Source organism: Oncorhynchus masou, chromosome 6, assembly GCF_036934945.1.
Source record: "Oncorhynchus masou masou isolate Uvic2021 chromosome 6, UVic_Omas_1.1, whole genome shotgun sequence".
Classification (NCBI taxonomy): Eukaryota; Metazoa; Chordata; class Actinopteri; order Salmoniformes; family Salmonidae; genus Oncorhynchus; species Oncorhynchus masou.
The window spans coordinates 36,302,664-36,330,433 of NC_088217.1; the positions used below are offsets into that span (position 1 = coordinate 36,302,664).

The 27,770-nt window shown below is 43.7% G+C and overlaps 2 protein-coding genes and 1 pseudogene across 2 annotated transcripts in view; 1 reads left to right on the forward strand and 2 right to left on the reverse strand.

Annotated features, from left to right (window-relative positions):
• The first annotated feature begins 62 nt into the window (after positions 1-62).
• Positions 63-7,315, forward strand: LOC135541589 (period circadian protein homolog 3-like; annotated as a pseudogene).
• A 3,412-nt stretch (positions 7,316-10,727) lies between these two features.
• LOC135542013 (prepro-urotensin II-beta-like) lies at positions 10,728-12,037 on the reverse strand. The gene is made up of 4 exons (XM_064968568.1): positions 11,550-12,037; positions 11,370-11,450; positions 11,130-11,173; positions 10,728-10,969 (listed from the first exon to the last, which is right to left on the reverse strand). Exons 1-4 carry the CDS (start codon positions 11,653-11,655, stop codon positions 10,862-10,864), a joined length of 339 nt encoding a protein of 112 aa, XP_064824640.1. The 5' UTR covers positions 11,656-12,037; the 3' UTR covers positions 10,728-10,861.
• Positions 12,038-15,463: 3,426 nt separating this feature from the next.
• The window catches only part of LOC135542012 (matrix remodeling-associated protein 8-like), a 19,640-nt gene continuing 7,333 nt past the window's right edge, over positions 15,464-27,770 (reverse strand). The window contains exons 8-12 of the mRNA XM_064968567.1: positions 18,705-18,863; positions 18,549-18,579; positions 18,385-18,470; positions 18,199-18,270; positions 15,464-17,022 (exon numbers count right to left, since the gene is read on the reverse strand). Of these exons, the coding sequence (XP_064824639.1) occupies positions 16,997-17,022; positions 18,199-18,270; positions 18,385-18,470; positions 18,549-18,579; positions 18,705-18,863 (374 nt within the window). The 3' untranslated portion in view covers positions 15,464-16,996. The remainder of the gene's footprint in view (positions 17,023-18,198; positions 18,271-18,384; positions 18,471-18,548; positions 18,580-18,704; positions 18,864-27,770) is intronic.

Genomic DNA, 27,770 nt, shown 5'->3' on the forward strand with positions numbered 1-27,770 from the left:
ACACAAGTGTACGTCCACTGTATTCTGTGTCAGTATGAATGGGAGACTGTGAATAGCGCCACATGTTGGCCTCTGCAGGTGTGACACTGCGTGTTAGTCTTGCTGCCAATAGCTGGCTTGATCAATCAATCCCATCTCTGGGGGCCTGCCCAACAACCTCAGAGAGCAGCAAAACTGGTGGGTTCACTCTCATTTGATCTACATTCTCTACTACAGTACATGTATAGTACCCTGTGAAATGTCTATTTCATGTAAATATCTCATTTTGTGATTCCAATTTGCCATTTGTGAGCCTGACTGAGTAACTCCCTCTTCCTAATTCATCAAATCATTCTCCACTACAGGACACCTTTGTATTGTCAAGTGTCAAAGACATCGTGTTTTAAACATTTCATTGACTGATCATAGCTATTATAGTATTATTGCTCATAATAATGGGATGTTTTTCATCCCCTTTTGTTTATTTTCCACATTTCCATCTTTTCCTATTTTAATAGTAGTTTTTATGTTCTAGGAGAACTCATTGCATTTCCCCTTTTATATTGTTTTAGATCACCATTTATCAATATTGTTGTTGTGGGAACTTAAATTGAAAGGAGACTTTAGTGTGTGTGTGTGGTAATTCAAGTAGGTCTGGCTCACCACTGCTGCCTCGTCGACCCAGAAACACTATGGTGTCCAGGTTAGGTGTCTGTTCAGCCGCACCCACCCGCATTTGCTAATAACCCATCCCCACCGCCTGACTATATGTGATAAAGTTAGACTGCTCCCAGACCCTTACAGCCAACTTATGCTTGATCTGCAACGCAATTGCGGTGCTACCGGAGGCCTGCAAATCTAGCGACTCCCAAATGTTATAATGCGGAGGGCTTCATATGGCTCCACATTGACATGATTCGTTTGGTTGACGGTAGGTAGGTGCGGGCTGGACTTCCTGTTTAAGCACAAACTCATTTCCTTGACAACTTCCTTCACAACAGTTTTGCGCTGCCTTGAAGCGCAAGAAGTATGAATGCTCTTACTTCTGCAGGCCAATGCAGACGCCGATTGTCCATGCAACGGCCTTACCCCCATATATAGAAAATGCGGTTGTAGGCTACAGTCAGATAGCATAACGATTTTTTTGACCGTGGATGCAGGATTTTTACCTCATTTAGATATGTTTCTGCTTATAATTTTTAACACTTTAGTAGGCTATTTATTATTCAACTTGTCAATAATTAGATACATGCAGCTTCTCTTCTGTCGTATGTTGCCCTAGATGACTAAATAAATAAACCCTTATTATTCAACTTGTCAATAATTAGATATTGCCCTAGATGACTAAATAAACCCTTATTATTCAACTTGTCAATAATTAGATACATGCAGCTTCCCTTCTGTCATATGTTGCCCTAGATGACTAAATAAACCCTTGCTCACCAGAAAGTCATAAATCAATAGAATTAAATTAATGCTTCAATCTAGTTGACATTGGTGAAGTTTGCTTTGTCGTCTGCTTCTTTCTTGGAGCAAAGACCTTTAGGCACCAGGGAGAAAATGCAAAATTCAAAAAATGGGGAAAGATTTTCTGTGCAAAATGTCCTAATGGCATCAGTTTGACCGGTTGTAATGAAATAGAAAGCTGTGAAAATTACTAAAGGTGTCTGATCAGATTTCAGTTTGACTTAGTATTTCAACCACATAAAATATGCATCTATCAGCTTTTATGATGCTGATAAAGATACCATTTCTAAGGAAGGAACCTAACTGCATTCATATTCTCTCAAGATTTTGAAAGAAATGCATCATATTTCTCCACTCCTGTTCCAGAACAAAATGTACATTTGGTGTATAATTTTACTGCAAGAAATGCTTCATTCTGCAAGAGTAAAAATTAAAAGGCTACAGTCAGTGTCCAGATTTAATTTGAACAGACGGGGCTGTAGTGGAGCCACATCACCAACAAACTAACATGGTCCAAGCACACCAAGACAGTTGTGAAGAGGGCACGACAAAACATATTCCCCCCTCATGAGACTGAAAATATTTGGCATGGGTCCTCAGATCCTCAAAAGTTTCTAAAGCTGCACCATCGAGAGCATGACTGGTTGCATCACTGCCTGGTATGGCAACTGCTCGGCCTCCGATCGAGGAAGGCTGCTACTCTCTATTATCTATGCAGTCACTTTAATGACTACCTACATGTACATATTAACTCAATTACCTCGACTAACCTGTGCCCCCTGTATATAGTCTCCCTATTCATATTTTACTGCTGCTCTTTAACTACTATGTCTTATTCTTATTCATGTTTTTAAACTGCATTGTTGGTTAGGGGCTTTTAAGTAAGCATTTCACTGTAAAGTCTACTAAACCTGTTGTATTTGGCGCATGTGACTCATAACATTTTTATTTGATTTACATTGTCAATCGGACATCTGCAGTGGCCATATAGCATTTACTACGATATATTCTCTGCAGAAGTCAGTGTATTTATACTTGCCTTCGTTGAGCAGAACTGTTGTCAAGGAAGTGAAATTGTGTTTATACAGGACCTCCCGCCCCCACCTATGGTCAGCTTTTAGGTTACCTTTCTTTCCTCCAATGTGACATGTTGAGTTTTACGGTTTAAACGCAAGAAAACCATTTCTCGGTGAGCCAATCGGGGGAAAATGTGTGTGACCACATAAATAAGCCCCGCCTGCAGTTCTGTTGACCACAGACCCTAAAAACATCACGGTGTGTTCCTCCTGTTGTGTCCACGTGAACCTAGCCAGACGCTGACAGATCCCCTACATCCAGACACGCCCACAACTGGCACTCTGATCAATCATAGGCGATTATGGCAAATTAGTCTGGCAAATGAGTGTTGGTTGGCGTGGTTTACGCTGGCGGTACTCACGTTGCTGGAATGTGTCAAACGCTTCGTCTTGGAATGGACGAGTGACTGGATGGTAAATGGGGGGAAAACAACATACATATTAGCACGCGTTTCCTCGTATACACAAGTCCGAATGATGGGCTTTATGTTTTGGGGGATGCACATGCGAATAACAAAGATCACAGAAGAAGACTACAAGCTCGAAGTGCACTATCATAGTTAGAGCCAGCCACACCACCATTTCAGGTAACGGGGAATGTAAACAAATCTATTTTATTGATTTAACCTTTATTTCATCAGGGAGTCATGCTGAGACCAAGGTCTCTTTCTCAGATGAGCCCTGCATACCCATCAATATACACTATAGGCTACACACAACTATACACGCCTATATTAAAATCAATACACCAAAAGCAAAACCCAGTCATAGAAAACAAACACATTCTTCATTCAAAAAGGACCTCAATTAGCCTATTGAATTTCACCAGAGGCACCATTCAACTACCGACGCCACCATGTACCCAGGTGGCGTCGGGAGTAACTGCTTGCACATGGGTTACCACTCCACTGTCTCCCTGTTCTGGCTTTTGCGCCATCAGTGCAGATATCAACGTGAGCAGCAGCTACGTTTGGCTACATACGAACCGTTAGTGGAATTCCCAGAGAGAGTAACAGTTAATGTGATTGGACGTTAATTATTTGACTAGGCTACCTGTATTTGACATTATGTTGTTGTTTTGCTGAACACTAGATGGTTTAATTTTATTTTTGGCAGTTGAAACGAGGCCCCTCAGGTGATAAAAAAACCTCACCCAAATATATAGCCCCGTTGGAAAATTATTAATGGACTGTTTGAAAATGTGAAAATACATTTATAAAAAATGTGAATCACATTTTTATTTGGCGTACCCCCCGACGGCATTGCGAATACCTGCACTAAAACGTTGATTATAAGACTCTCTCTGTTGCTCTAGTTTGTATCTGAGCTAAAACTGACGTATATTTATAGTGAGATGAAGGCAGAGGCGTATCTTCTGGAAGTTATCTGGATGTTTTGTAGGCTAGGCTACATGAAGTGTTGGTTATTTCTATTGTTGGAAGTGACTCATTCATTGGGATTTTAATGTAATTAAATAAGAGAGCAGATGGTGTTTGGGGCCTGCCACTCGTTGACTGAGAAGCAGCAGGTAATGTGGGCTGTGTTTCAATAGAAATACAAACATATGTACACACAACACCATCCATTGAAGTCCAATATATCAGGAGTGTTAAATCCATTTTCCCCGCTTGCTGCATTCTGTCTTCATAAATTGAGAAAAAAATGGTCCTCTATCCATCGCTTTTGCCATTTTTGATGCTCTCTGACTGTCTAGCTTTTATTTTGATGACTGTTAGCAAGCTGGACAGAGTAAAGAAACTATAAATGTAGTCTATTACCAGTTCTACATGGGTTCGATTTGGTTTTAGTAATTGTAATGTCGATTTGAGATTGTTTTTCACAGAAAATAATACTACTCAAACCACCTGCAGGCCTGATTGAAGAGGCTCATGGGCCATGAGATGTTGCTTCAATATATCCACATAATGTTCCATCCTAATGATGCCGTCTATTTTGAGAAGTGCACCAGTCCCTCCTGCAGCCAAGCACCCCCACAACATGATGCTGCCACCTGCGTGCTTCACAGTTGGGATGGTTTTCTTCAACTTGCAAGCCTCCCCCTTTTTCCTACAAACATAATGATGGTCATTATGGACAAACAGTTCTATATTTGTTTTATCAGACCAGAGGACACTTATCCAAATGTACAATCTTTGTCCCCATGTGCAGTTGCAAACCATAGTCTGGCTTATTTATGGCGGTTTTGGAGCAGTGGCTTCTTCCTTGCTGAGCGGCCTTTCAGGTTATGTCGATATAGGACTCGTTTTACTGTGGATATAGATACTTTTGCACCTGTTTCCTCCAGCATCTTCACAAGATACTTTGCTGTTGTTCTGGGATTGATTTGCACCTTTCACACCAAAGTACGTTCATCTCTAGGAGACATAACGCATCTCCTTCCTGAGCGTTACGACGGCTGCGTGGTCCCATGGTGTTTATACTTGTGTACTATTGTTTGTACAGGTGAACGTGGTACCTTCAGGCGTTTGGAAATTGCTCCCAAGGATGAACCAGACTTGTTGAGGTCAACATTTTTTTTCTGAGGTCTTGGCTGATTTCTTTTGATTTTCCCATGATGTCAAGCAAAGAGGCAAGAGTTTGAATGTAGGCCTTGAAATACATCCACAGGTACACCTCCAATTGACTCAAATTATGTCAATTAGCCTATCAGAAGCTTCTAAAGCCATGACATCATTTTCTGGAATTTTCCAAGCTGTTTAAAGGCACAGTCAACTTAGTGTATGTAAACTTTTGACCCACTGGAATTGTGATACAGTGAATTATAAGTGAAATCCACTGTCTGTAGACAATTAGATGTCCTAACCGACTTGCCAAAACTATGGTTTGTTAACAAGAAATGTTGTGGAGTGGTTGAAATACGAGTTTTAAGACTACAACCTAAGTGTCTGTAAACGTCCGACTTCACTGTACATACCAGGTTGCAAGTTAAAACTCCATCTACGAAATTTGGGTCAGTGGTAGGGGATCCAAAGTGCTGTCTAAAGAGCTGGGTTTTCAGTCTGTGGCGAAACGTCTCTCCTGGCCTGATCATGCTGTGGAGCTTCTTCCACCACTGAGGTGCCAGGACAAAGAAGAGAAAAAGTTTGGTATATATAGCTCAAAAGGTTTAGGAGGAGATATTCTGAGGATAATGGAAGATTCCATAGAGGGAAATGAATGTTGTTGCTGGTGGAGTTAGTGGAGGTTGACATTGTTTGTTACTATTTGCTCCTCAGCTCCTCGTATCCCCATGGACAAATGCATCTTCACCACCACACACTCCCCGGGTTGTGTTTTCCTGAAGGTGGATGATCGGTCAGTACACACACACACACACACACACACGTAAACAAACCCACGGTCTCTGACTGTGTGTGTACTGACTGTGTCTTTGACTCTGACTGTGTGTTTGGTGGTGTTTATGTGCAGGGCTGTGCCATTGCTAGGATACCTGCCTCAGGATCTGATTGTGGATTGGCACGTCGATGCTGTCCTGTATTTACCCAAAGGATTGGCCCATCATGCTCTCCAAGCACCGCAAGAGTACGCCTTTATCACATCAACCAATCACACCAATTCACTACAGCAGCCAACCAATCCCAACAGTCCAACTACCACAGCAACCTTGCATCCACATCCTCCACTTTATCAATCAACCAATTACAATTTTGCCAAGCAACTTTACTGAATAGAGATATAAACACAGCATGCAACATTTTCAAAAATGTTGCTGAGTTACAGTCCCTATAAGGAAATCAGTACATTTTAAATAAATTCTTTAGGCCCTAATCTATGGATTTCACATGACTGGGCAGGGGCGCAGCCATTGGTGGGCCTTGAAGGGCCCAGCCACTGGGGAGCCAGTCCCAGCCAATCAGAATTTGTTTTTCACCACAAAAGGGCTTTATTCCAGACAGAAATACCCCTCCGTTTTATCAGCTGTCCATGTGGCTGGTCTCAGACGATCCTGCATGTGAATAAGATGGATGTGGAGTTCCTGGGCTGGCGTGGTAACACGTGGTCTGCGGTTGTGAGGCTGTTTGGACGTACTGCCAAATTCTCTAAAACGACTTATGGTAGAGAAGTTAACATTTAATTCTCTGGCAACAGCTCTGGTGGATATTCCTGCAGTCAGCATGCCAATTTCACACTCGCTCAAAATATGAAACATCTGTGGCATTGTGTTGTCTGACAAAATGCAGATTTAAGTGGCCTTTTATTGTCCCAGCACAAGGTGCACCTTTGTAATTATCATGATGTTTCATCAGTTTCTTGATATGCCACACCTGTCAGGTGGATGGATTTCTTGGCAAATGAGAAATGCTCACTGAAAAGAATATAAACACATTTGTGCACAACATTTGTGAGAAATAATCTTTATGTGCATATGGAACATTTCTGGGATCTTTTTATTTCACCTCAAGAAACATGGGAACAACACTTTCTGACACGTTGCATTTGTAATTTTGTTTAGTATAGTTACAATCTCTCTCTCTACCTCTATTTCTTGCTCCTCGACCCCCTCTCTCTCTCCTTCCTTCACTCTGTGTAGTGTTGAAGTATGCAGTATGCCAGTCTCCATTTGAGCACTTCCCCGTGCGTTTTTGTTGTCAAAACGGAGACTACGTCACCCTGGGCACCAGCTGATCCATCTACATAAACCCCTGGAGCCGCAAGGTCGCCTTCATCATCGGACGACACAAAGTCAGGACATGAGTCTACCTCTGTCTTGCTCTCTCTCTTTCTCTCTCTCTCTCTCTCTCTGACCCTGTGTGTCTCTGTATAGGTGCCCTCTGAATGAGGATATGTTTGCTGCTCGGAGTAAAGAGGACCTGCCAATCATCCACGAAGAGCTTAAAAACCTGCAGGCCAAGATCTGCAAGCTCTTCCTGCAGGTAAGAACACACAGACACCATGGCCCCTATATTGCTACCAGTTTAATACTCTCAGTCTGGAACATGTGTAAATGTGTGTCTCATTCTCTGTTCAGCCAGTCCATAATAATGTACAAAAAAATTCAGAAAATCACATTGTAGGATTTTTTATGAATTTATTTGAAAATATGGTGGAAAATAAGTATTTGGTCAATAACAAAAGTTTATCTCAATACTTTGTTATATACCCTTTGTTGGCAATGACAGAGGTCAAACGTTTTCTGTAAGTCTTCACAAGATTTTCACACACTGTTGCTGGTAGTTTGGCCCATTCCTCCATGCAGATCTCCTCTAGAGCAGTGATGTTTTGGGGCTGTTGCTGGGCAACACAGACTTTCAACTCCCTCCAAAGATTTTCTATGGGGTTGAGATCTGGACCTTGAAATGCTTCTTACGAAGCCACTCCTTCATTGCCCGGGCGGTGTGTTTGGGATCATTGTCATGCTGAAAGATCCAGCCACGTTTCATCTTCAATGCCCTTGCTGATGGAAGGAGGTTTTCACTCAAAATCTCACAATACATGGCCCCTTTCATTCTTTCCTTTACACGGATCAGTCATCCTGGTCTCTTTGCAGAAAAACAGCCCCAAAGCATGATGTTTCCACCCCCATGCTTCACAGTAGGTAGTATGGTGTTCTTTGGATGCAACTCAGCATTCTTTGTCCTCCAAACACGACGAGTTTAGTTTTTACCAAAAAGTTATATTTTGGTTTCATCTGACCATATAACATTCTCCCAATCTTCTTCTGGATCATCCAAATGCTCTCTAGCAAACTTCAGACGGGCCTGGACATGTACTGGCTTAAGCAGGGGGACACGTCTGGCACTGCAGGATTTGAGTCCCTGGCGGCGTAGTGTGTTACTGATGGTAGGCTTTGTTACTTTGGTCCCAGCTCTCTGCAGGTCATTCACTAGGTCCCCCCGTGTGGTTCTGGGATTTTTGGTCACTGTTCTTGTGATCATTTTGACCCCCCGTGGTGAGTTCTTGCGTGGAGCCCCAGATCGAGTGAGATTATCAGTGGTCTTGCATGTCTTCCATTTCCTAATAATTGCTCCCACAGTTTATTTCTTCAAACCAAGCTGCTTACCTATTGCAGATTCAGTCTTCCCATCCTGGTGCAGGTCTACAATTTTGTTTCTGGTGTCCTTTGACAGCTCTTTGGTCTTGGCCATAGTGGAGTTTGGAGTGTGACAGTTTGAGGTTGTGGACAGGTGTCTTTTATACTGATAACAAGTTCAAACAGGTGCCATTATTACAGGTAACAAGTGGAGGACAGAGGAGCCTCTTAAAGAAGAAGTTACAGGTCTGTGAGAGCCAGAAATCTTGCTAGTTTGTAGGTGACCAAATGTTTTTTTCCACCATAATTTGCATATAAATTCATTAAAAATCCTACAATGTAATTTTCTGGATTTTTTTTTCTTCCATTTTGTCTGTCATAGTTGAAGTGTACCTATGATGAAAATTACAGGTCTCATCTTTTTATGTGGGAGAACTTGCACAATTGGTGGCTGACTAAATACTTTTTTGACCCACTGTATGTCACAAGATAATTTGCCCTTATTTAAACTCTCCTGATCATTTTCCATCAATGGATGTTGACTTAACCTTTTTTGACTGCTATGATTAAACAAGAAAGCCTTAGGAGGTGTGGTATATGGCCGATATACCACGGCTAAGGACTGTTGTTAGGACACATCCCTTAGCCTTGGTATATTGGCCATATACCACAAACCCCTGAGGTACCTTATTGCTTTTATATACGCCTTACCAACTTAATTAGAACAGTAAAAAGTAATTGTCATACCTGTGGTACGCTGTCTGATATACCACGATTTTCAACCAATCAGCTTTCAGGGCTCAAACCACTCAGTTTATAATTGTAAATAAATCAATTTTGCGATTGTGCATAAGTATAGATAAATCTGACAGGAGAGTGAGTGATGAAAGTTGGACAGAGGATCTTGAAATCTCTGTGCAAGAAACACTTGGATGAACTTCAAAAAACTAATATTTTTGGAAAAACAAATGTTGGGGTCCCCAAGACTGCGTTTGGGAAAGGCTGCCCTAGAATCTTCAAACACAGATTAACACACATTCACAGATCTGAACAGCTGCATAAGAGGCTGTATTGGGCCGGAGGGCACAGATGAATGGAGCATTCTGATCGGCACTTTCTGTCAGGTGAGAGATGGGTGTTCTTATTGGCTGGTTTCTGGACCCCAATTGGATCACTTCTGACAGATTTTGTTGGGTTCCAATGGATAATTTGTACTTTCTCTCTCTGTCCCTCCCTCTCTCTCACTATAGACCCTGTGTATATTAATTTGGGAGTCTGTTCTTCAGGCTGTTTACCACCTGGATGGCCTGATACCACATGTTATGGACACATACTCTGGGTGATACTGGCAGAGTGATTGTATGGACAGTTACAGCCCTAAGCCGACTCCCACTCCAAATTAACTCTGCATTTTTGTCTAGCGAGCAAATGGATCTGACAAGCAGAAGGGCCATATGTTGTCTAGGAGTGACGTGTATGGACACACACTCTGAGATACGGGGTGATGTTACGGACACAGAAACCCTCAGTATGATACAGACAGTGACGGGGTGTTGAACTGCAGTACAACGTCTGGGCTGATCCATGGACCAGCACAGGGACTCCAGAAGGCACAGTTTTGAACCTGGACTGAGAATGAACAGTTGCCATGACGTTCCACCGCTTCTGCCTCTTTCAATTTCTAATTTTGTGATTGTTGTTTATTGTGTCTCTACGATGCCAAAGTTTCCCCTAGTACTCCTTGTCCTAACCTTAACAAGCTGCAACCACAGCAAGGCTCACTTTATTGAATGAAATTTTATAAAGGCTTGATGTTGGCATCTTCTGTATGTTTGGTGGGTGTGTCTTCTCTATAGGTGTCCTGTTTGTCTAGGTTTTGTACTGTTTTTTTTTTTGTACAAAAAAGTATAGTACAGAACAATGTATTTTTAGAAGAAAAAAACTGAATACAAAAGAAAGCAATTTGTTTTGAATTGAGGGAGTTTTTGTGACAAATTGATATGACTACATAGAAAGTACGATAACAATGACTTCACTTTCTGGGATTTTTTTTGGAAACCTTTCCTAGCTAATCTTCCTTCAAAGGTAGCTTTTAGTCCAACAGTCTCTAGGTCTCAACACACAATCACATACACAGTCCTGACACTGAGTTCTCAAGAGATTTGTCACTGAGGCTCAATCAACACAAGCTGATCTCCAAACATACTGTTTTAATCATTATTGTACATTACATACAACACTACACAGTCATGTTTAATACTCATATTCACTATTTCACTATGTACACCTGAGCTGTGCCTGAACACAACAGAATAAATACATACTATGTATCGTGTGTGTGTCACTCCTAGACACAATACTTCCAGAAGCACTCTGTGGTGGTTCTCTTTCTGTACTCTCTTCTGCTGCCCAGGAAATGAGGTTGAGGGCTCAGAGCTGGTGTTTCCAACAGCACCTGAGAGATAGCGAGAAAAAGAAATTAAGTAGTAGAGAGAGTAAGTGAAAGGAACAAGAGGGGAGGGGAGAGCTTTGATACTTTGCTGAATGCTTAGTATGTGAAAGGTGCCTGTGTTCAATGAGATTGCTAGGTTGTTTTGGATGGACTGATCTCTCACCTCTCTCACGGCCTGGTCTGGGCTGAACACTGCTGATCTTAGATCTGTCCATAGACCAGTGGAAACAGACCTGGTTAGGTATATGTTTACATTCTCTGTCTCTCTCATATACGGACTCACACATTTAGAGAAGACCATCAGACCCGCCCTCACATCGTGCTGCGCACACAAGGCTGACACCATAGACCCGCTCACTATTTTGATGTATAAACTGACACACAAACACTCAATGTCACTCACTGCCAAGGCCAGGTGCACTGTGGAATCTGTGGGTGTGGTCAGAAAGGGACAGTTCCTCTGGACTCACCACCTGGTCCTCCTCTACAGATGCGAAAACATGACATAACGTGACTTAACATGACATGTGTATATATACAACATGATATAACGTGTGTGTGCTTGTATGTTTGTGTCACTCACCTGTTCCGGTGTAGGACATCTCGTTAGAGTGTGAGACAGGGTGTGTGAGGAGGGGTCCGGCGGCGGAAAGCAGCAGAACACACGAAAGGAAACGCTTACACTGCATGTCTGTACTGGACCGTCTGTACTGCCTCCAAACTGTCTGTAGTACTGTCTACTGTCTGTACTGTCCTACAGGTGCTGCACTCCTGTCTCTGCCGGTAGCTGTTTCCCAGCCTTCTGTACTGCAACACAGAGTCTGCAGCTATATTTGTCTGTTGTTGTGTTTGAAGCTGGTGGCAACACTGTGTCAGAACCAACTGTAGAGGATGCCGTTTCTGTGCTACGTAGCTACTTTTTCTTCTTTCTCTGTGGATCCCTGCAGGTCTCAATCAGGTGCTTTGCTCTGGATCCATACCCTGCCTTATATACCTCCCTCTCTCCTATCTTCTCTCAATCCATCTGCCCTAAGTTGTAAATATTGCCCAGTACTGTCGGTGAGGCTGACAGGGAGGCCCAATAAACCAACCTCTCTCCCTCTCATTTCCATCTTTCTTTTTCACTATCTACCTCTCTCCTTCCCTCTTTTGGCATAGCGTGCGTCAGGGGTGACACATTTAACCAGCTTGTCCTGATGCCACCCTAATAAATCTGCACAGCGCAGGTGTGAGTGTATGTGTTAGTGTACGCTGAGTGTATATGTGTTGGTGTGAGTGTATGTGTTAGTGTACACTGAGTGTATATGTGTTGGTGTGAGTGTATGTGTTAGTGTACACTGAGTGTATATGTGTTGGTGTGAGTGTATGTGTTAGTGTACACTGAGTGTATATGTGTTGGTCTGAGTGTATGTGTTCGTGTACACTGAGTGTCCATCGGTGACTGCTACTGCTGATTCACGCCCCAAAATGGCCCCTGAATTCACTTCCCCATTCACACACTCGTTTGTTTTACAATCCTTCTATGGACCAAACAATTAATTATCATTCAAAATCCTATTTCCATAAACCTAATCCTAACCTTATCCCCAAACCATAATTCTAACCCTAATCCTAGTTGTAACCATAAACCTAACCCTTAAGCCTAAAATAGCCTTTTTCCTTGTGGGGACAGGCAAAATGTCCCCACTTGTCCAAATTGTCCTTGTTTTACTATCCTTGATCCCCACAAACCAAAACACACACAGATAGCCTGTTCCATGCCTCTCTCCCTCTCAACCTCAGTCCCCAGAACTAGGATTAGGATTTCCTGATCTATACCCTCGTCATGTGCCTGTGCATTAGCCTGTTCTTTTGTCACCTCTCACTCTTCCTCTACCTCTCATTCCATTTCCCTCTTTCTATTTGCCCCCCCCCCACTCACCCCACCCTCTCTCATTGTCACCTCAGAGGCTCCAGTAAATGATGTGTGTGATTCACAGCTCAGACCATCTTCACTCTGCAGAGCACTTCCGTGCCACGTCTCCTGTAAACTCTAATTGATGTGTCTTTGTGTGCATGTGTGTATATACATTTATGCATCACATACTACCGGCAGGGCTGCATCTCTAGTAAATGGGTTGGGATTTAAAGGCAGAATATCTCACCTTGTTAGACAGAAACACTATCACTTCATTGGCCATGGAACCAAGAGTGCGTCACTGACTGCTACAGCAGCTATAAAGGGGAGTCATTCATACAACTGTCTGCCATGGTAAATTTACACTCAGTTTCTCCCAAAGCAAAACGGGCACCAATCAAACCTGTATGAATCTTAAAATTGGTTTGATGATTTATTTGTATTTATATTTATTATGGATCCCCATTAGTTCCTGCCAAGGCAGCACCTACTCTTCCTGAGGTTAATTAGTTCCTGCCAAGGCAGCACCTACTTTTTATGAGGTTAATTAGTTCCTGCCAAGGCAGCACCTACTCTTCCCGAGGTTAATTAGTTCCTGCCAAGGCACCACCTACTTTTTATGAGGTTAATTAGTTCCTGCCAAGGCAGCACCTACTCTTCCCGAGGTTAATTAGTTCCTGCCAAGGCACCACCTACTCTTTATGAGGTCAATTAGTTCCTGCCAAGGCAGCACCTACTCTTAATGTGGTCCATTATTTCTTGCCAAGGCAGCACCTACTCTTCCTGTGGTCCAGTAGTTCCTGCCAAGGCACCACCTACTCTTTTTGAGGGTAATTAGTTCCTGCCAAGGCAGCACCTACTCTTCCTGAGGTTAATTAGTTCCTGCCAAGGCAGCGCCTACTCTCCCTGAGGTTAATTAGTTCCTGCCAAGGCAGCACCTACTCTTCCTGAGGTTAATTAGTTCCTGCCAAGGCAGCACCTACTCTTCCTGACGTTAATTAGTTCCTGCCAAGGCACCACCTACTCTTTATGAGGTTAATTAGTTCCTGCCAAGGCAGCACCTACTCTTCCTGAGGTTAATTAGTTCCTGCCAAGGCAGCACCTACTCTTTATGAGGTCAATTAGTTCCTGCCAAGGCAGCACCTACTCTTCCTGAGGTTAATTAGTTCCTGCCAAGGCAGCACCTACTCTTTATGAGGTCAATTAGTTCCTGCCAAGGCAGCACCTACTCTTCCTGTGGTCCATTATTTCTTGCCAAGGCAGCACCTACTCTTCCTGTGGTCCAGTAGTTCCTGCCAAGGCAGCACCTACTCTTCCTGTGTCCATTAGTTCCTGTCAAGGCAGCACCTACTCTTCCTGGGGTCCATTAGTTCCTGTCAAGGCAGCACCTACTCTTCCAGGGGTCCATTAGTTCCTGTCAAGGCAGTACCTACTCTTCCTGGAGTCCATTAGTTCCTGTCAAGGTAGCACCTACTCTTCCTGGGGTCCATTAGTTCCTGTCAAGGCAGTACCTACTCTTCCTGGAGTCCATTAGTTCCTGTCAAGGCAGTACCTACTCTTCCTGGAGTCCATTAGTTCCTGTCAAGGCAGTACCTACTCTTCCTGGAGTCCATTAGTTCCTGTCAAGGCAGCACCTAGTCTTCCTGGAGTCCATTAGTTCCTGTCAATGCAGTACCTCCTCTTCCTGGAGTCCATTAGTTCCTGTCAAGGTAGCACCTACTCTTCCTGGGGTCCATTAGTTCCTGTCAAGGCAGTACCTACTCTTCCTGGAGTCCATTAGTTCCTGTCAAGGTAGCACCTACACTTCCTGGGGTCCATTAGTTCCTGTCATGGTAGCACCTACTCTTCCTGGGGTCCATTAGTTCCTGTCAAGGTAGCACCTACTCTTCCTGGGGTCCTGCAAAATTAAGGCAGTTTATACCATTTTAAAAACATTACAATACATTCACCGACTGTGTGACCTCAGGCCACTACTCCACCACTACCACATATATACAGTACAAAATCCATGCGTACATGTGTGTATAGTGCGTATGCTATTGTGTGTGTGTATGCATGTGTATGTGCCTATGTTTGTATTGCTTCATAGTGTTAAGATGTTTTTTAGTTTTTTTTCAATAAAATTTTACTGCTTGCATAACTTACTTGATGTGGAATAGAGTTCCATGTAGTCATGGCTCTATTTAGTACTGTGGAATAGAGTTCCATGTAGTCATGGCTGTATTTAATACTGTGCGCCTTCTATAGTCTGTTTTGACTGTGGAAGACCTCTTGTGGCATGTCTTGTGGGGTATGCATGGGTGTCCAAGCTGTGCGCCAGTAGTTCAAACAGAAAGCTTGGTGCATTCAACATGTCAATACCTCTCATAAATACGAATGAATGTGCCTCTACACAGCTGTAATGCATGTGGTTTCATTTGCACTACAGAGACAGTTGAGTGTTTTTTTTTCAGGCATGCTTTGTTTGTAGAATTCATGAACAAGTGTATTTACATCAAACAAACAAGGAGAGCAAAGAATAATGTGAGTATTTTAACATAAAATGTCTCTGTTGCAATAAGATGGAAGGACTGTTGACACAGGAAAGTCTAGACAGAAAGTAGAGTTGGGTAGAGTAGATCTTTATTGTCCCAATAAGCTATTTGTTATGCAGACAAGGAGACATGATACAGGAAAGTGTCAACTTAACGGATATAAGGGATTCAGTCCATTAACGATACAATACAATAGTAACATAAAGCATCAGAGTACACAAATACAAACAGTTCATAATGTGCAATGCAATGGCTTATTTATTAGAAAATGACACTGGTATCACTTTATTTATTCTCTGTTTAGCCAGGTAAGTCATTGAAAACTAGTTATATTTTACAATGACAACCTAGTCAGTCAAAAGGTGACTGTACAATACACCAATATAGTCATGTGATGGCAGTATGATCACTCACAATAGGTTTTTATTAACAACTATTGTATATACTGTAGTTGCGGATGTGAAGCGGAGTAGGATCAAGTTGCCCGTAGACAACAGATCTATGGCCAGTTTTGCATTGTTCCCTCTTAATGGTTAATGTTGGGATTGTACGTTGATCCTAGGTCTGTGTCTAAGAATAACTAATATCTGTGTAATGCTGTCTGAAGAAGACATGGCCTTCACTCCCCTCTAGAGGGTTCAGTGGTGCTGAGAGAACACAGGTACCTGCCTCATAGGGACTGTAGTTACCCGAACCATCTAACCTAACTTGGGAAAAACTCTGGGCTTCAGTAACCCTGTCATTTAAACCCTGTGCATCTTTGTAAATAAATACCTTCCCACAACGGCAGTTTTTGCAACCAATTACATAATTGTAACAATAAGAAGGTAATAGTATTTGCTGTTTAACTGTTTAAAGGCGCCCACGTACTGGGTTCGCTTTGCTCCGAGCAGAACTCGGCTCGGTTAAGCAAACGTCTGTGCCTCACATACTCCCTTAAAAGACCTTCGCTTGAAAAACAAGAAAAAAACAGGAGACGCCGAAGCAACAACAGTATACACTTCCTCAAAATAGTCCGAATTCATCGAAGATAAATCGAGAAATCTTTAATAAATTGGCGTTTTGGACGAGGAGGTCTTAGTCGCGTGAAAAAATGACAACAAACACTTCTTTCAAGAATCCCTTCAATAGTTCCCATTCCTACTAGGAGTAGTACAGTTGACCAATCACCGGCAAAAAGGATGTAGACTTCGACTACCGAACTTTGACTTGCCTCAAGAAAATGTTTTGGGTGCATGAACCTGCCGAACATCAAAACGAACAAAAACGTCACAACATTTTGTCATAATATATGCTCAAACTGTTTCACCTGTGAAGCATACAGTAAGATTTACAATCCTATCGTGGTTATCAAATGTGAGTGAAGGGTCTAACTTGAGGTGGAATGTAGAGGTGGGACTAGTGGAGGAGAGTGGACATCCCTACAGTACACTGAAATACCAGTAGCAGAGGGACTAGGGGTTGGTCTAGTGGAGGAGAGTGGACATCCCTACAGTACACTGAAACACCAGTAGCAGAGGGACTAGGGGTTGGTTTGGAATGCAACCTGTGTCTGTAGCGTCTGCCTCTGGACCAGCCAGCGGCAAGCTGACTCCCCTCTCATTTCCAATACACCTTCTCCATCTCTGAAAGAGAGAGAGACTATTGTAATAAATAAATAAACACATATATATATATATATATATATATATATATATATATATATATATATATATATATATATATATATATATATATATATATATAGTAAATTGAATGTAATATTTTGTGCTGAGTGTACAAAACATTAAGAACACCTACTCTTTCCATGACATAGACTGACCAAGTGAATCCAGGTGAAAGCTGTGATCCCTTATTGATGTCACTTGTTCTATTCACATCAAAATAGTATAGATTCAAGGGCCTCCCGAGTGGTGCAGTGCCAGCTGTGCCACCAGAGACTCTGGGTTCGCGCCCAGGCTCTGTCGTAACCGGCCGCGACCGGGAGGTCCGTGGGGCGACGCACAATTGGCCTAGCGTCGTCCGGGTTAGGGAGGGTTGGGCCGGTAGGGAAATCCTTGTCTCATCGCGCACCAGCGACTCCTGTGGCGGGCCGGGCGCAGTGCGCGCTAACCAAGGTTGCCAGGTGCACGGTGTTTCCTCCGACACATTGGTGCGGCTGGCTTCCGGGTTGGATGGCGCTGTGTTAAGAAGCAGTGCGGCTTGGTTGGGTTGTGTATCGGTGGACGCATGACTTTCAACCTTCGTCTCTCCCGAGCGATGAGACAAGATAGTAGCTACTAAACAATTGGGGAGAAAAAGGGGTAAAATTAAAAAATATTAAAAAATTGTATAGATTTAGGGGAGGAGACGGGTTAAAGAAATATTTTTGTTGGAAGGTGTTCTTAATGTTTTGTACACTCAGTGTATTTAAAAAAAACTCCAAACTTACTGTTGTGTAAGTTTCCCCTTATTTTGTCAGTAACTAAGAGTCGCTCAATTAGCCATGTCAGCTAACAATTTTTAGATTGGTAAATTAGTCTCGCCAGTTATCTAAACTTGTGGTAATCATGGCCGAATACCGAGCGCATGCAGGGCACGTGCTCAGGGGCCCTGACCTCCAGGGGCCCCCATTGATCTTGTTAGTCACACTCAATCAGATATCATTAACATGGCATAAGTCATGAAAAAATGAGTAGAATTGCATAAAGTGTGTTGTGAAAAAAGAAAAGAAAAAGAAAGAAAGGCTAGAGCCGGCCCTATGGATGAGAGACATGGGGGGTTTAAGTGTGTATGTGTGCGTGTGTGTGTGTGTGTGTTACCTTTGTCCAGGTCGATGACTTTGGGCAGGGTGGACATTTGAACCTTCTCCCTCAGCAGGTTGTTTTTGTAGTCTGAGAGACAGAAGAGAGTGGAGTGAATACACACACACACACACACACACACACACACACACACACACACACACACACACACACACACACACACACACACACACACACACACACCTAGTTTCTTCTCCTCCTGGTTGCACGTCTTGACTTCAGGAACGTCCATCTCAAACTCATTGGTGGCCATGTCACCCCTGTGGGATCTATCACAGAGAGAGGAGTGAGTGTGTCAGTGAGTGAGTGAGCGAACGAGCGTGTGCATGTGTGTCCAAGTTTCTCACCTCATAGATGTCTGTGGGTAAAACTCCACCGCTGAAACACAAAAACACAGTAAAGATGAAGACAGGCTGACTCAGACTCACTGACAGAGAGAGAGAGAAAGCTGACAGACACAGATCCAAAGTTAGTTAGTCAGGTCTTAGTACAGGAGCTCAGACCTTTGGTCTTGCGTCGGTGGGTAATGATGATGATGATGAGCACAATGAAGGCCAGGAGGAGGAGCGTCGTCAGGATGTAGCCAAGGGGCAGCAGGAAATGATGTCGCTGATCGGGCAGGATGAAGTTGATGACACGGGGCGCCTCAGCCTTGCTATCCTCTGAGGAACAGGGAGAGGATTGTTAACCAATGGCTCCCTCTGTCTGTAATACACCCAGACTAAGATAAAAGTATATTCTGGCCAGCAGGTGGGGCACTCTGGTCACTGTTGGAAGCTTCACTGATGCTGCTCTGGTAAAGTGAGTGAACAACAACAGCAGCGAAATACATTGGATCAACTCCTGCACAATAGAGCTCATAGACATAATAAATCAATAACTGACCTGTTTGCTATGTTCAGGCTTAGGGATATGTCCCCAAAAAATGTATTTAATTTCTGTACGACTGTACTTGCTTTTAGGTATTTGTACAGATTTGATTTCAGACCGTTCTTGGGGAGGGAAGGGTGTTTATAGTGGCAACGTAGATGGTAGATCAGACTGTGAAATCATTGGCTAGGGCATTTAAATTCCTTTCCCTGAAAAGCCAGTATAAGTCAATCTCACAGTTATTGAGTGTGTGTGTGTGTGTGTGTGTGTGTGTGTGTGTGTGTGTGTGTGTGTACAGTATGTGTGTGTGTGTATGTTTACGTGCATCTATGTCTCTTTTGTCATGTCAATTGGGAACTCCAACTCCATGATGTCATCCCTACCAGTGCCATGCCGTGTTGTAACATTGTAAAAAAATATATATAAATATCCATTATAGTGGACAACAATTGGACAATCAACAATAGCTGTGTGCTGATCTACTGAGTGTTGAGAAGTAGAGCCACTACAACTGCTGGTTTCCTTTATGCTCGTAAAAAATGTGCAAGGCAAGAGGCAGCCGGGGAGCAGCTGCCCAGCATGTCTGAGCCAAAACAAGTTCCAGACCTGAAGTCATACTGTGATTTACTTTTCCTGGCAGTAAAAGACAGAGAGAGGGAAGGAGGGAAGGAGAGAGAGTGATGGAAGGATGGACAGAGGGAAAGAGTTGGGGATTCAGTGGTTTCTGTACTGTAACTCTTCAAGCATGTCTGTCATAGTAGACAACACAGAGACGACCCTAAACAAAGGGATCTGATTCAAAACCATTTGTTTGTTTGGCCTTGGTCCATCTCCTGGGATCCTCCCCTCTCTCTCTCTCTCTGTGTGTGTGTGTGTGTGTGTGTGTGTGTGTGTGTGTGTGTGTGTGTGTGTGTGTGTGTGTGTGTGTGTGTGTGTGTGTGTGTGTGTGTGTGTGTGTGTGTGTGTGTGTGTGTGTGTGTGTGTGTGTGTGTGTGTGTGTGTGTGTGTGTGTGTGTGTGTGTGCTCTCAGACAGACCCTTCCACACTGCCTGAACAACACTGAGAAGTGGGCCAAATAGGAGGGGGGAGAAGGGGGCAGCTGCAGCCTAATATGGTGACTGGAGTATGTTCGAGTGGGTGTGTCGAAAGGAAATGAGTGGGTGTGTCGAATGGAAAGGAGTGGGTGTGTCGAATGGAAAGGAGTGGGTGTGTCGAAAGGAAAGGAGTGGGTGTGTCGAAAGGAAAGGAGTAGATGTGCCGAAAGGAAAGGAGTGGGTGTGTCGAAAGGAAAGGAGTGGGTGTGTCGAAAGGAAAGGACTGGGTGTGTCGAAAGGAAAGGACTAGGTGTGTCGAAAGGAAAGGACTGGGTGTGTCGAAAGGAAAGGAGTGGGTGTGTCGAAAGGAAAGGAGTGGGTGTGTCGAAAGGAAAGGAGTGGGTGTGTCGAAAGGAAAGGAGTGGGTGTGTCGAAAGGAAAGGAGTGGGTGTGTCGAAAGGAAAGGAATGGGTGTGTCGAAAGGAAAGGAGTGGGTGTGTCGAAAGGAAAGGAGTGGGTGTGTCAAAAGGAAAGGAGTTGATGTGTCGAATGGAAAAGAGTGGATGTGTCGAAAGGAAAGGAGTGGGTGTGTCAAAAGGAAAGGAGTTGATATGTCGAATGGAAAAGAGTGGATGTGTCGAAAGGAAAGGAGTGGGTGTGTCAAAAGGAAAGGAGTTGATGTGTCGAATGGAAAAGAGTGGATGTGTCGAAAGGAAAGGAGTAGATGTGTCGAAAGGAAAGGAGTAGATGTGTCGAAGGGAAATGAGTAGGAGTGTCGAAAGGAAAGGAGTAGGTGTGTCGAAAGGAAAGGAGTGGATGTGTCGAATGGAAAAGAGTAGATGTGTCGAAGGGAAATGAGTAGGAGTGTCGAAAGGAAAGGAGTAGGTGTGTCGAAAGGAAAGGAGTAGATGTGTTGAAAGTAAAGGAGTGGATGTGTCGAAAGGACAGGAGTAGGTGTGTCGAAAGCATTCTGCTATATGTTAGACGGTCTTGATTGAGCATTGTTTTTGTTTTTTCACCAAGCAATTACCGTACCGTGAGAGTTTGGAGTTGTATTTTATTTTTCCACGAATAATTGTAAATGTTCAGTTATAAAACTGACTATTTTATTTATTTAAAATTTTAAGTATGATGATGTGTTTAGTGAAGGTCAAACATGATGCTAATTGGTGGTTCTAATTTTTGAAATAGTGCCTTGGTTTTTTCCTCCGCTGCCTCCGGTCAGTAGATTTTAGACAAAGTCTTTTTAAAGATGAACAGTATTATTCAACACTGTTGAACTGATGATGTGTGTAGTGTATTTTTATTTATATGATTATGGAGCTGTTCTTTGTTTGCTTTTGAGGAAACTAATAAGCTCTTTTTTTGGTGCACCGTTGAGTAGTATGAGTTTGTACATTTGCCAGTATGCGTTGAATATGTGACTGTCACCCGTTACATTCGCTTCCAGTTTAGATGGTTTGGATCACGTGTCAAACCCATTCCACGGAGGGCCAAGTGTCAGCGGGTTTTCGCTCCTCCCTTGTATGTCACGTTCTGACCTTAGTTCCTTTGTTATGTCTTTGTTTTAGTATGGTCAGGGCGTGAGTTGGGTAGGTTGTCTATGTTCCGTTTTCTATGTTGTGTTTTTGCGTTTGGCCTGGTATGGTTCTCAATCAGAGGCAGGTGCCGTTAGTTGTCTCTGATTGAGAATCACACTTAGGTAGCCTTTTCCCACTTGTGTTTCGTGGGTGTTTATTTTCTGTCTTTGTGTATGTCACCAGACAGGACTGCTTTGTTTCGTATCATTCTCGTTGTTATTTTTGTTTTAGTGTTCTGAGTTGAATAAATATTGTCATGAACACGTACCACGCTGCCCTTTGGTCCAATCCTTGCGACTCCTCGTCAGAAGAAGTGGACGAGCGTTGTATTGTACTTGATTGATGAATTAAGGTCACAAATTACTAAGGAACTCCCCTCAAATGGTTGTCTAGGTCTAAATTGAAAGGAAAACACAAAAACCAACAGCAGACACTAGGCCCTCCAAGGAATGAGTTTGATGCCCCTGGTTTAGGTAGTCTCATTTATCCATCTTCCCATTCTGAATTCAGGCTGCGGGTGATTAAAAGTTCTAATTGCTGGATATCCTCACTCTGGCTGGATTCCAATAGGAAATACACATCACTTTGCAAGTGTGCATAATGTGATTTGCAGGCCTGATGTGGCCTGTAAACCAGGAGTTTCCTAACACCATTGTTAGTGTATAATTAGGCCCTCAAAGAAAGGCCTTTTGATATACAGTATGTAGTCATAAAGACTTTAATTTAAAAGGCTAATAAGGCTGGTGGAACCGTTCATAGAGGGTTCTAAGAACAACCTTTAAAAGATAAAAAGGGTTCTTGGTAGAACCGTTCATAGAGGGTTCTTGGTAGAACCGTTCATAGAGGGTTCTAGGAAAAACCTTTAGGTGATAAAAGGGTTCTTGGTAGAACCATTTATGGAGGGTTCTACATAAAGGGTTCTAGGTAGAACCCTCTGCAAAGGGTTCTACCTAGCACCAAAACAGTTCTCCTATTCTTTTCTGTATACATCAATGATGTTGCTCTTGCTGCTGGTGATTCTCTGATCCACCTCTATGCAGACGACACCATTCTGTATACTTCTGGCCCTTCCTTGGACACTATGTTAACTAACCTCCAGACAAGCTTCAATGCCATACAACTCTCTTTCCATGGCCTCCAACTGCTCTTAAACGCAAGTAAAACTAAATGCATGCTTTTCAATCGATCGCTGCCCGCACCTGCTCGACCGTCCAGCATCACTACTCTGGACGGCTCTGACTTAGAATACGTGGACAACTACAAATACCTGGGTGTCTGGTTAGACTGTGAACTCTCCTTCCAGACTCACATTAAGCATCTCCAATCCAAAATTAAATCTAGAATCGGCTTCATATATCGCAACAAAGCATCCTTCACTCATGCTGCCAAACATACCCTCATAAAACTGATCATCCTACCGATCCTCGACTTCGGTGATGTCATCTATAAAATAGCCTCCAACACTCTACTCAACAGACTGGATGCAGTCTATCACAGTGCCATCCGTTTTGTCACCAAAGCCCCATACACTACCCACCATTGTGACCTGTACGCTCTCGTTGGTTGGCCCTCGCTTCATACTCGTCGCCAAACCCACTGGCTACAGGTTATCTACAAGACTCTGCTAGGTAAAGCCCTGCCTTATCTCAGCTCACTGGTCACCATAGCAGCACCCACTCGTAGCTCGCACTCCAGCAGGTATATATCTCACTGGTCACCCCCAAAGCAATTCCTCCTTTGATTGTCTTTCCTTCCAGTTCTCTGCAGCCCATGACTGGAACGAATTTCAAAAATCTCTGAAGCTGGAGACTCACATCTCCCTCACTAGCTTTAAGCACCAGCTGTCAGAGCATTTTACAGATCACTGCACCTGTACTTAGTGAAACAGTATAATTTTTAAACCGTCCCCTCGCCCATACCTGGGCGCGAACCAGGGACCTTCTGCACACATCAACAACAGTCACCCTCGAAGCGTCGTTACCCATCGCTCCACAAAAGTCTCGGCCCTTGCAGAGCAAGGGGAACTACTACTTCAAGGTCTCAGAGCAAGTGACGTCACCGATTGAAACACTATTTAGCGTACACCGCTAACTAAGCTAGCCGTTTCACATCCGTTACACTCACCCCCCTTTTGACCTTCCGCCGCAGCAACCAGTGATCCGGGTCAACAGCATCAATGTAACAGTATAATTTTTAAACCGTCCCCTCGCCCATACCCGGGCGCGAACCAGGGACCTTCTGCACACATCAACAACAGTCACCCTCGAAGCGTCGTTACCCATCGCTCCACAAAAGGAAGTGCAGCTCAGTTTCCACCTCATTTTGTGGGCAGTGTGCACATAGCCTGAATTCTCTTGAGAGCCAGGTCTGCCTACGGCGGCCTTTCTCAGTAGCAAGACTATGCTCACTGAGTCTGTACAAAGTCAAAGCTTTCCTTAAGTTTGGGTCAGTCACAGTGGTCAGGTATTCTGCCACTGTGTACTCTCTGTTTAGGGTCAGTCACAGTGGTCAGGTATTCTGCCACTGTGTACTCTCTGTTTAGGGTCATATAGCATTCTAGCTCTGTTTTTTGTTAATTACTTGACACATTGGACATAATTATCTTTTTGTTTTCTCATGATTTGGTTGGGTCTAATTGTGTTGCTGTTCTGGGGCTCTGTTGGGTCTGTTTGTGTTTGTGAACAGAGCCACAGGACCAGCTTGCTTCGGGGACTCTTCTACAGCTTCAATCGCTTCCTTTTAGGTGGTTGAAGAATTTTAACAGCTCTTTTCTAGGTGCTGCTGTAGGCCCTCTTTGGTTGGTGACAGAAGCACCATATCATCAGCAAACAGTAGACATTTGATATCAGATTCTAGTAGGGTGAGGCCGGGTGCTGCGGACTGTTCTAGTGCACTCGCAAATTCATTGATATATATGTTGAAGAGGGTGTGGCTTAAGCTGCATCCCTGTCTCACCCCATGGCCCTGTGAAAAGAAATTTGTTTGTTTTTTTACCAATTTTGTTGAGATGGATTTTGTGTTGTATGTTTTTCCCCCAACACCACTATCCATCCATTTGTTTACAGACCCTCATGCCAAATTGAGTCAAAGGCTTTTTTGAAATCAATAAAGCATGAGAAGACTTTGCCTTTGTTTTGGTTTGTTTGTTTACCAATTAGGGTGTGCAGAGTGAATATGTGGTCTGTCGTATGGTAATTTGGTAAAAAGCCAATTTAACATTTGCTCAGTACATTGTTTTCACTGAGGAAATGTACAAGTCTGCTGTTAATGATAATGCAGAGGATTTTCCCAAGGTTGCTGTTGACGCATATCCCACGGTAGTTATTGGGGACAATTTTGTCTCCACCTTTGTGTATTGGGGTGATCAGTCCTTGGTTCCAAATATTGGGGAAGATAAGAAGAAGCATCTAAGATATGTAATAGTCGACCGAGGTCCGTGCGGATCAATTTTGGTAAGTGTTGAGAGGGGACGACAACATTTTTAGAAAACAGTTTAATATCTGTGTTTATCAAAGATAGGTGGCGACAGTGAGAACACTGGGTGGCATCCTTACCTTTTTTTAACTCTACGGGATCAGTGTCCCTAAACCGGGACAGTTGTTGATAACGTGCACTAATGTGATTAGAATGATGTTGTAAGTAACAGCAAACTTTCCAGGATATAGGCATGTCTTATATGGGCAGAAAGCTTACATTCTTGTTCATCTAACTGCATTGTCCAATTTACAGTAGTTATTACAGTGAAAAAGACCATACTATTGTTTGAGGAGAGTGCGCAACAACAAAACACTTTTATCACGGCAACTGGTTGATACATTCACCTGTGAAGGTAAATAATATACTTACATTCAGTAATCTTGCTTTGATTTGTCATCCTGAGTGTCCCAAAGATAAAATGTAGCAAAGTTTAGATTGATCAAATCCATTTTTATATTTAAATGTAGGCACTGGGTTCTACAGTTTGTACCTCTGCTGTCTCTGATTTTTTTTATGTAATAGACCTCAGGAGGAATAATGTCCCATCCAGATGATTTGTTCATGCTATCCAATGCCCTTTTGACGCAATCTTCCTGATTCTGTCAATAAACAATGACAAAGAGAGAGAGAAAGTAGGAGAATGAAAAAGAAAGAGAAAGGCAGAGGGGAGGAAGAGAGCAGGAGGGAGAGAGAAAAGTGAATACATTTTGATGAGATGGAGGTAAACAAACTCAAGACGTAGGCAAAGTCAAGTTCAAATAAGTGCCTGTGGGACCTCAGGATAGGGAGAGGAGAAAAACAGGAATGAGACAGCGATAAAGAGAGAGATAGAGGGAGAGAGAAAAATGCTCTAACTCATTTAGAATGTCCGGTCTGGGCCAAAGTCAACAGCAAGCCAGACACGCTGGGTAGAATCAGAGGGTACTACAGGCACAGAATCTACTAGTGTGTGTGTGTGTGTGTGTGTGTGTGTGTGTGTGTGTGTGTGTGTGTGTGTGTGTGTGTGTGTGTGTGTGTGTGTGTGTGTCTGTGTCTGTGTCTGTGTCTGTCTGTCTGTCTGTCATGGATGGGAGGTGGGGTGTAGTAAGGGGTTTGGGAATTGCTATGGGTTAAGTTTTAAACATGTTATTCCACTGAGATTGGAGGAACTTTGAATTGAGAGAAAACACACACACCCAAACACACATACTGTACACACACAGCCATGGCTCCAAAGAACACAGATATTTCTCAACCACACTCAATGACTTTCCCACATTCTCCCATTTGTGGCTTCAGAATAGCACCCCCTCCCCTCCCCGAACAAACACGCACACACACACACACACACACACACACACACACACACACACACACACACACACTCTCTCTCTCTCTCTCTCTCTCTCTCTCTCTCTCTCTCTCTCTCTCTCTCTCTCTCTCTCTCTCTCTCTCTCTCTCTCTCTCTCTCTCTACATTTGCAGTGGTGGGTTGGCTGATTTCCAGACATAAACACATAGTTATCTGCTGATCATGGACGGAGCAAAGAAACAAAGGAGAAATAAAAGGAGGTAATAATGGGAATTGGAGAGAAAGGACGAGAAAGGGAGAGAGCATAGCTAACTGGGAGGGGGAGAGAGCATAGCTAACTGGGAGGGGGAGAGAGCATAGCTAACTGGGAGGGAGAGAGAGCATAACTAACTGGGAGGGGGAGAGAGCATAGCTAACTGGGAGGGGGAGAGAGCATAGCTAACTGGGAGGGGGAGAGAGCATAGTTAACTGGGAGGGGGAGAGAGCATAGCTAACTGGGAGGGGGAGAGAGCATAGCTAACTGGGAGGGGGAGAGAGCATAACTAACTGGGAGGTGGAGAGAGCATAACTAACTGGGAGGGGGAGAGATCATAGCTAACTGGGAGGGGGAGAGAGCATAACTAACTGGGAGGGGAGAGAGCATAACTAACTGGGAGGGGAGAGAGCATAACTAACTGGGAGGGGAGAGAGCATAACTAACTGGGAGGGGGAGAGAGCATAACTAACTGGGAGGGGGAGAGAACATAACTAACTGGGAGGGGGAGAGAGCATAACTAACTGGGAGGGGGAGAGAGCATAACTAACTGGGAGGGGGAGAGAGCATAACTAACTGGGAGGGGGAGAGAGTCTGGTGGCAGAGTGAGCGGAATGGGACAGGGACTGTCTGAAGACAAAACCAGATCCTCAAAACTAACCTCAGACTCCACCCCCCTCCCCATCACACACACTCCATCTACCCTCCACATTTTCCCTCTTGAGAGTGTGTGTGGGGGGGGGGGGGGCTGAATGCTGAGAGGTGGTGGAGTGGGTTGAGGAAGTTAGGGAGACTGGTGTGGGTGGGTTTGCTAGGTTAGGCATGGGAGATTTGGAAGGCTGTCTTGGATGGGAGAGAGGTGTAAGGAGTGGGAGAAGGGGTAAGGAGGGGGCAGGTTAGGGAGACTGGCCAGGGTGGGTTGGGGTAAGGAGGATTTGGAAGGCTGGGTTGGGTTGGGAGAGATGGGTGAAGAGGGGGAGGTGCCGTAAGGAGGGGTATTGGGGGTGAGGAAGAGGGAGGAGAGTGGTTTAGGAGTCTGGCGCCGCACTAGCTGACAAGGCAGGA

Bases quoted from the DNA above. Each gene is read 5' to 3' on its own strand.
- LOC135542013 (XM_064968568.1), bottom strand. From the start codon at position 11,655: ATGCAGTGTAAGCGTTTCCTTTCGTGTGTTCTGCTGCTTTCCGCCGCC. The intron at 11,451-11,549 runs GTGAGTGACACA...TCGCATCTGTAG, and splicing joins GATGTCCTACACCGGAACAG to AGGAGGACCAGGTGGTGAGT. The intron at 11,174-11,369 runs GTGAGTGACATT...GTCTATGGACAG, and splicing joins CAGTGCACCTGGCCTTGGCA to ATCTAAGATCAGCAGTGTTC.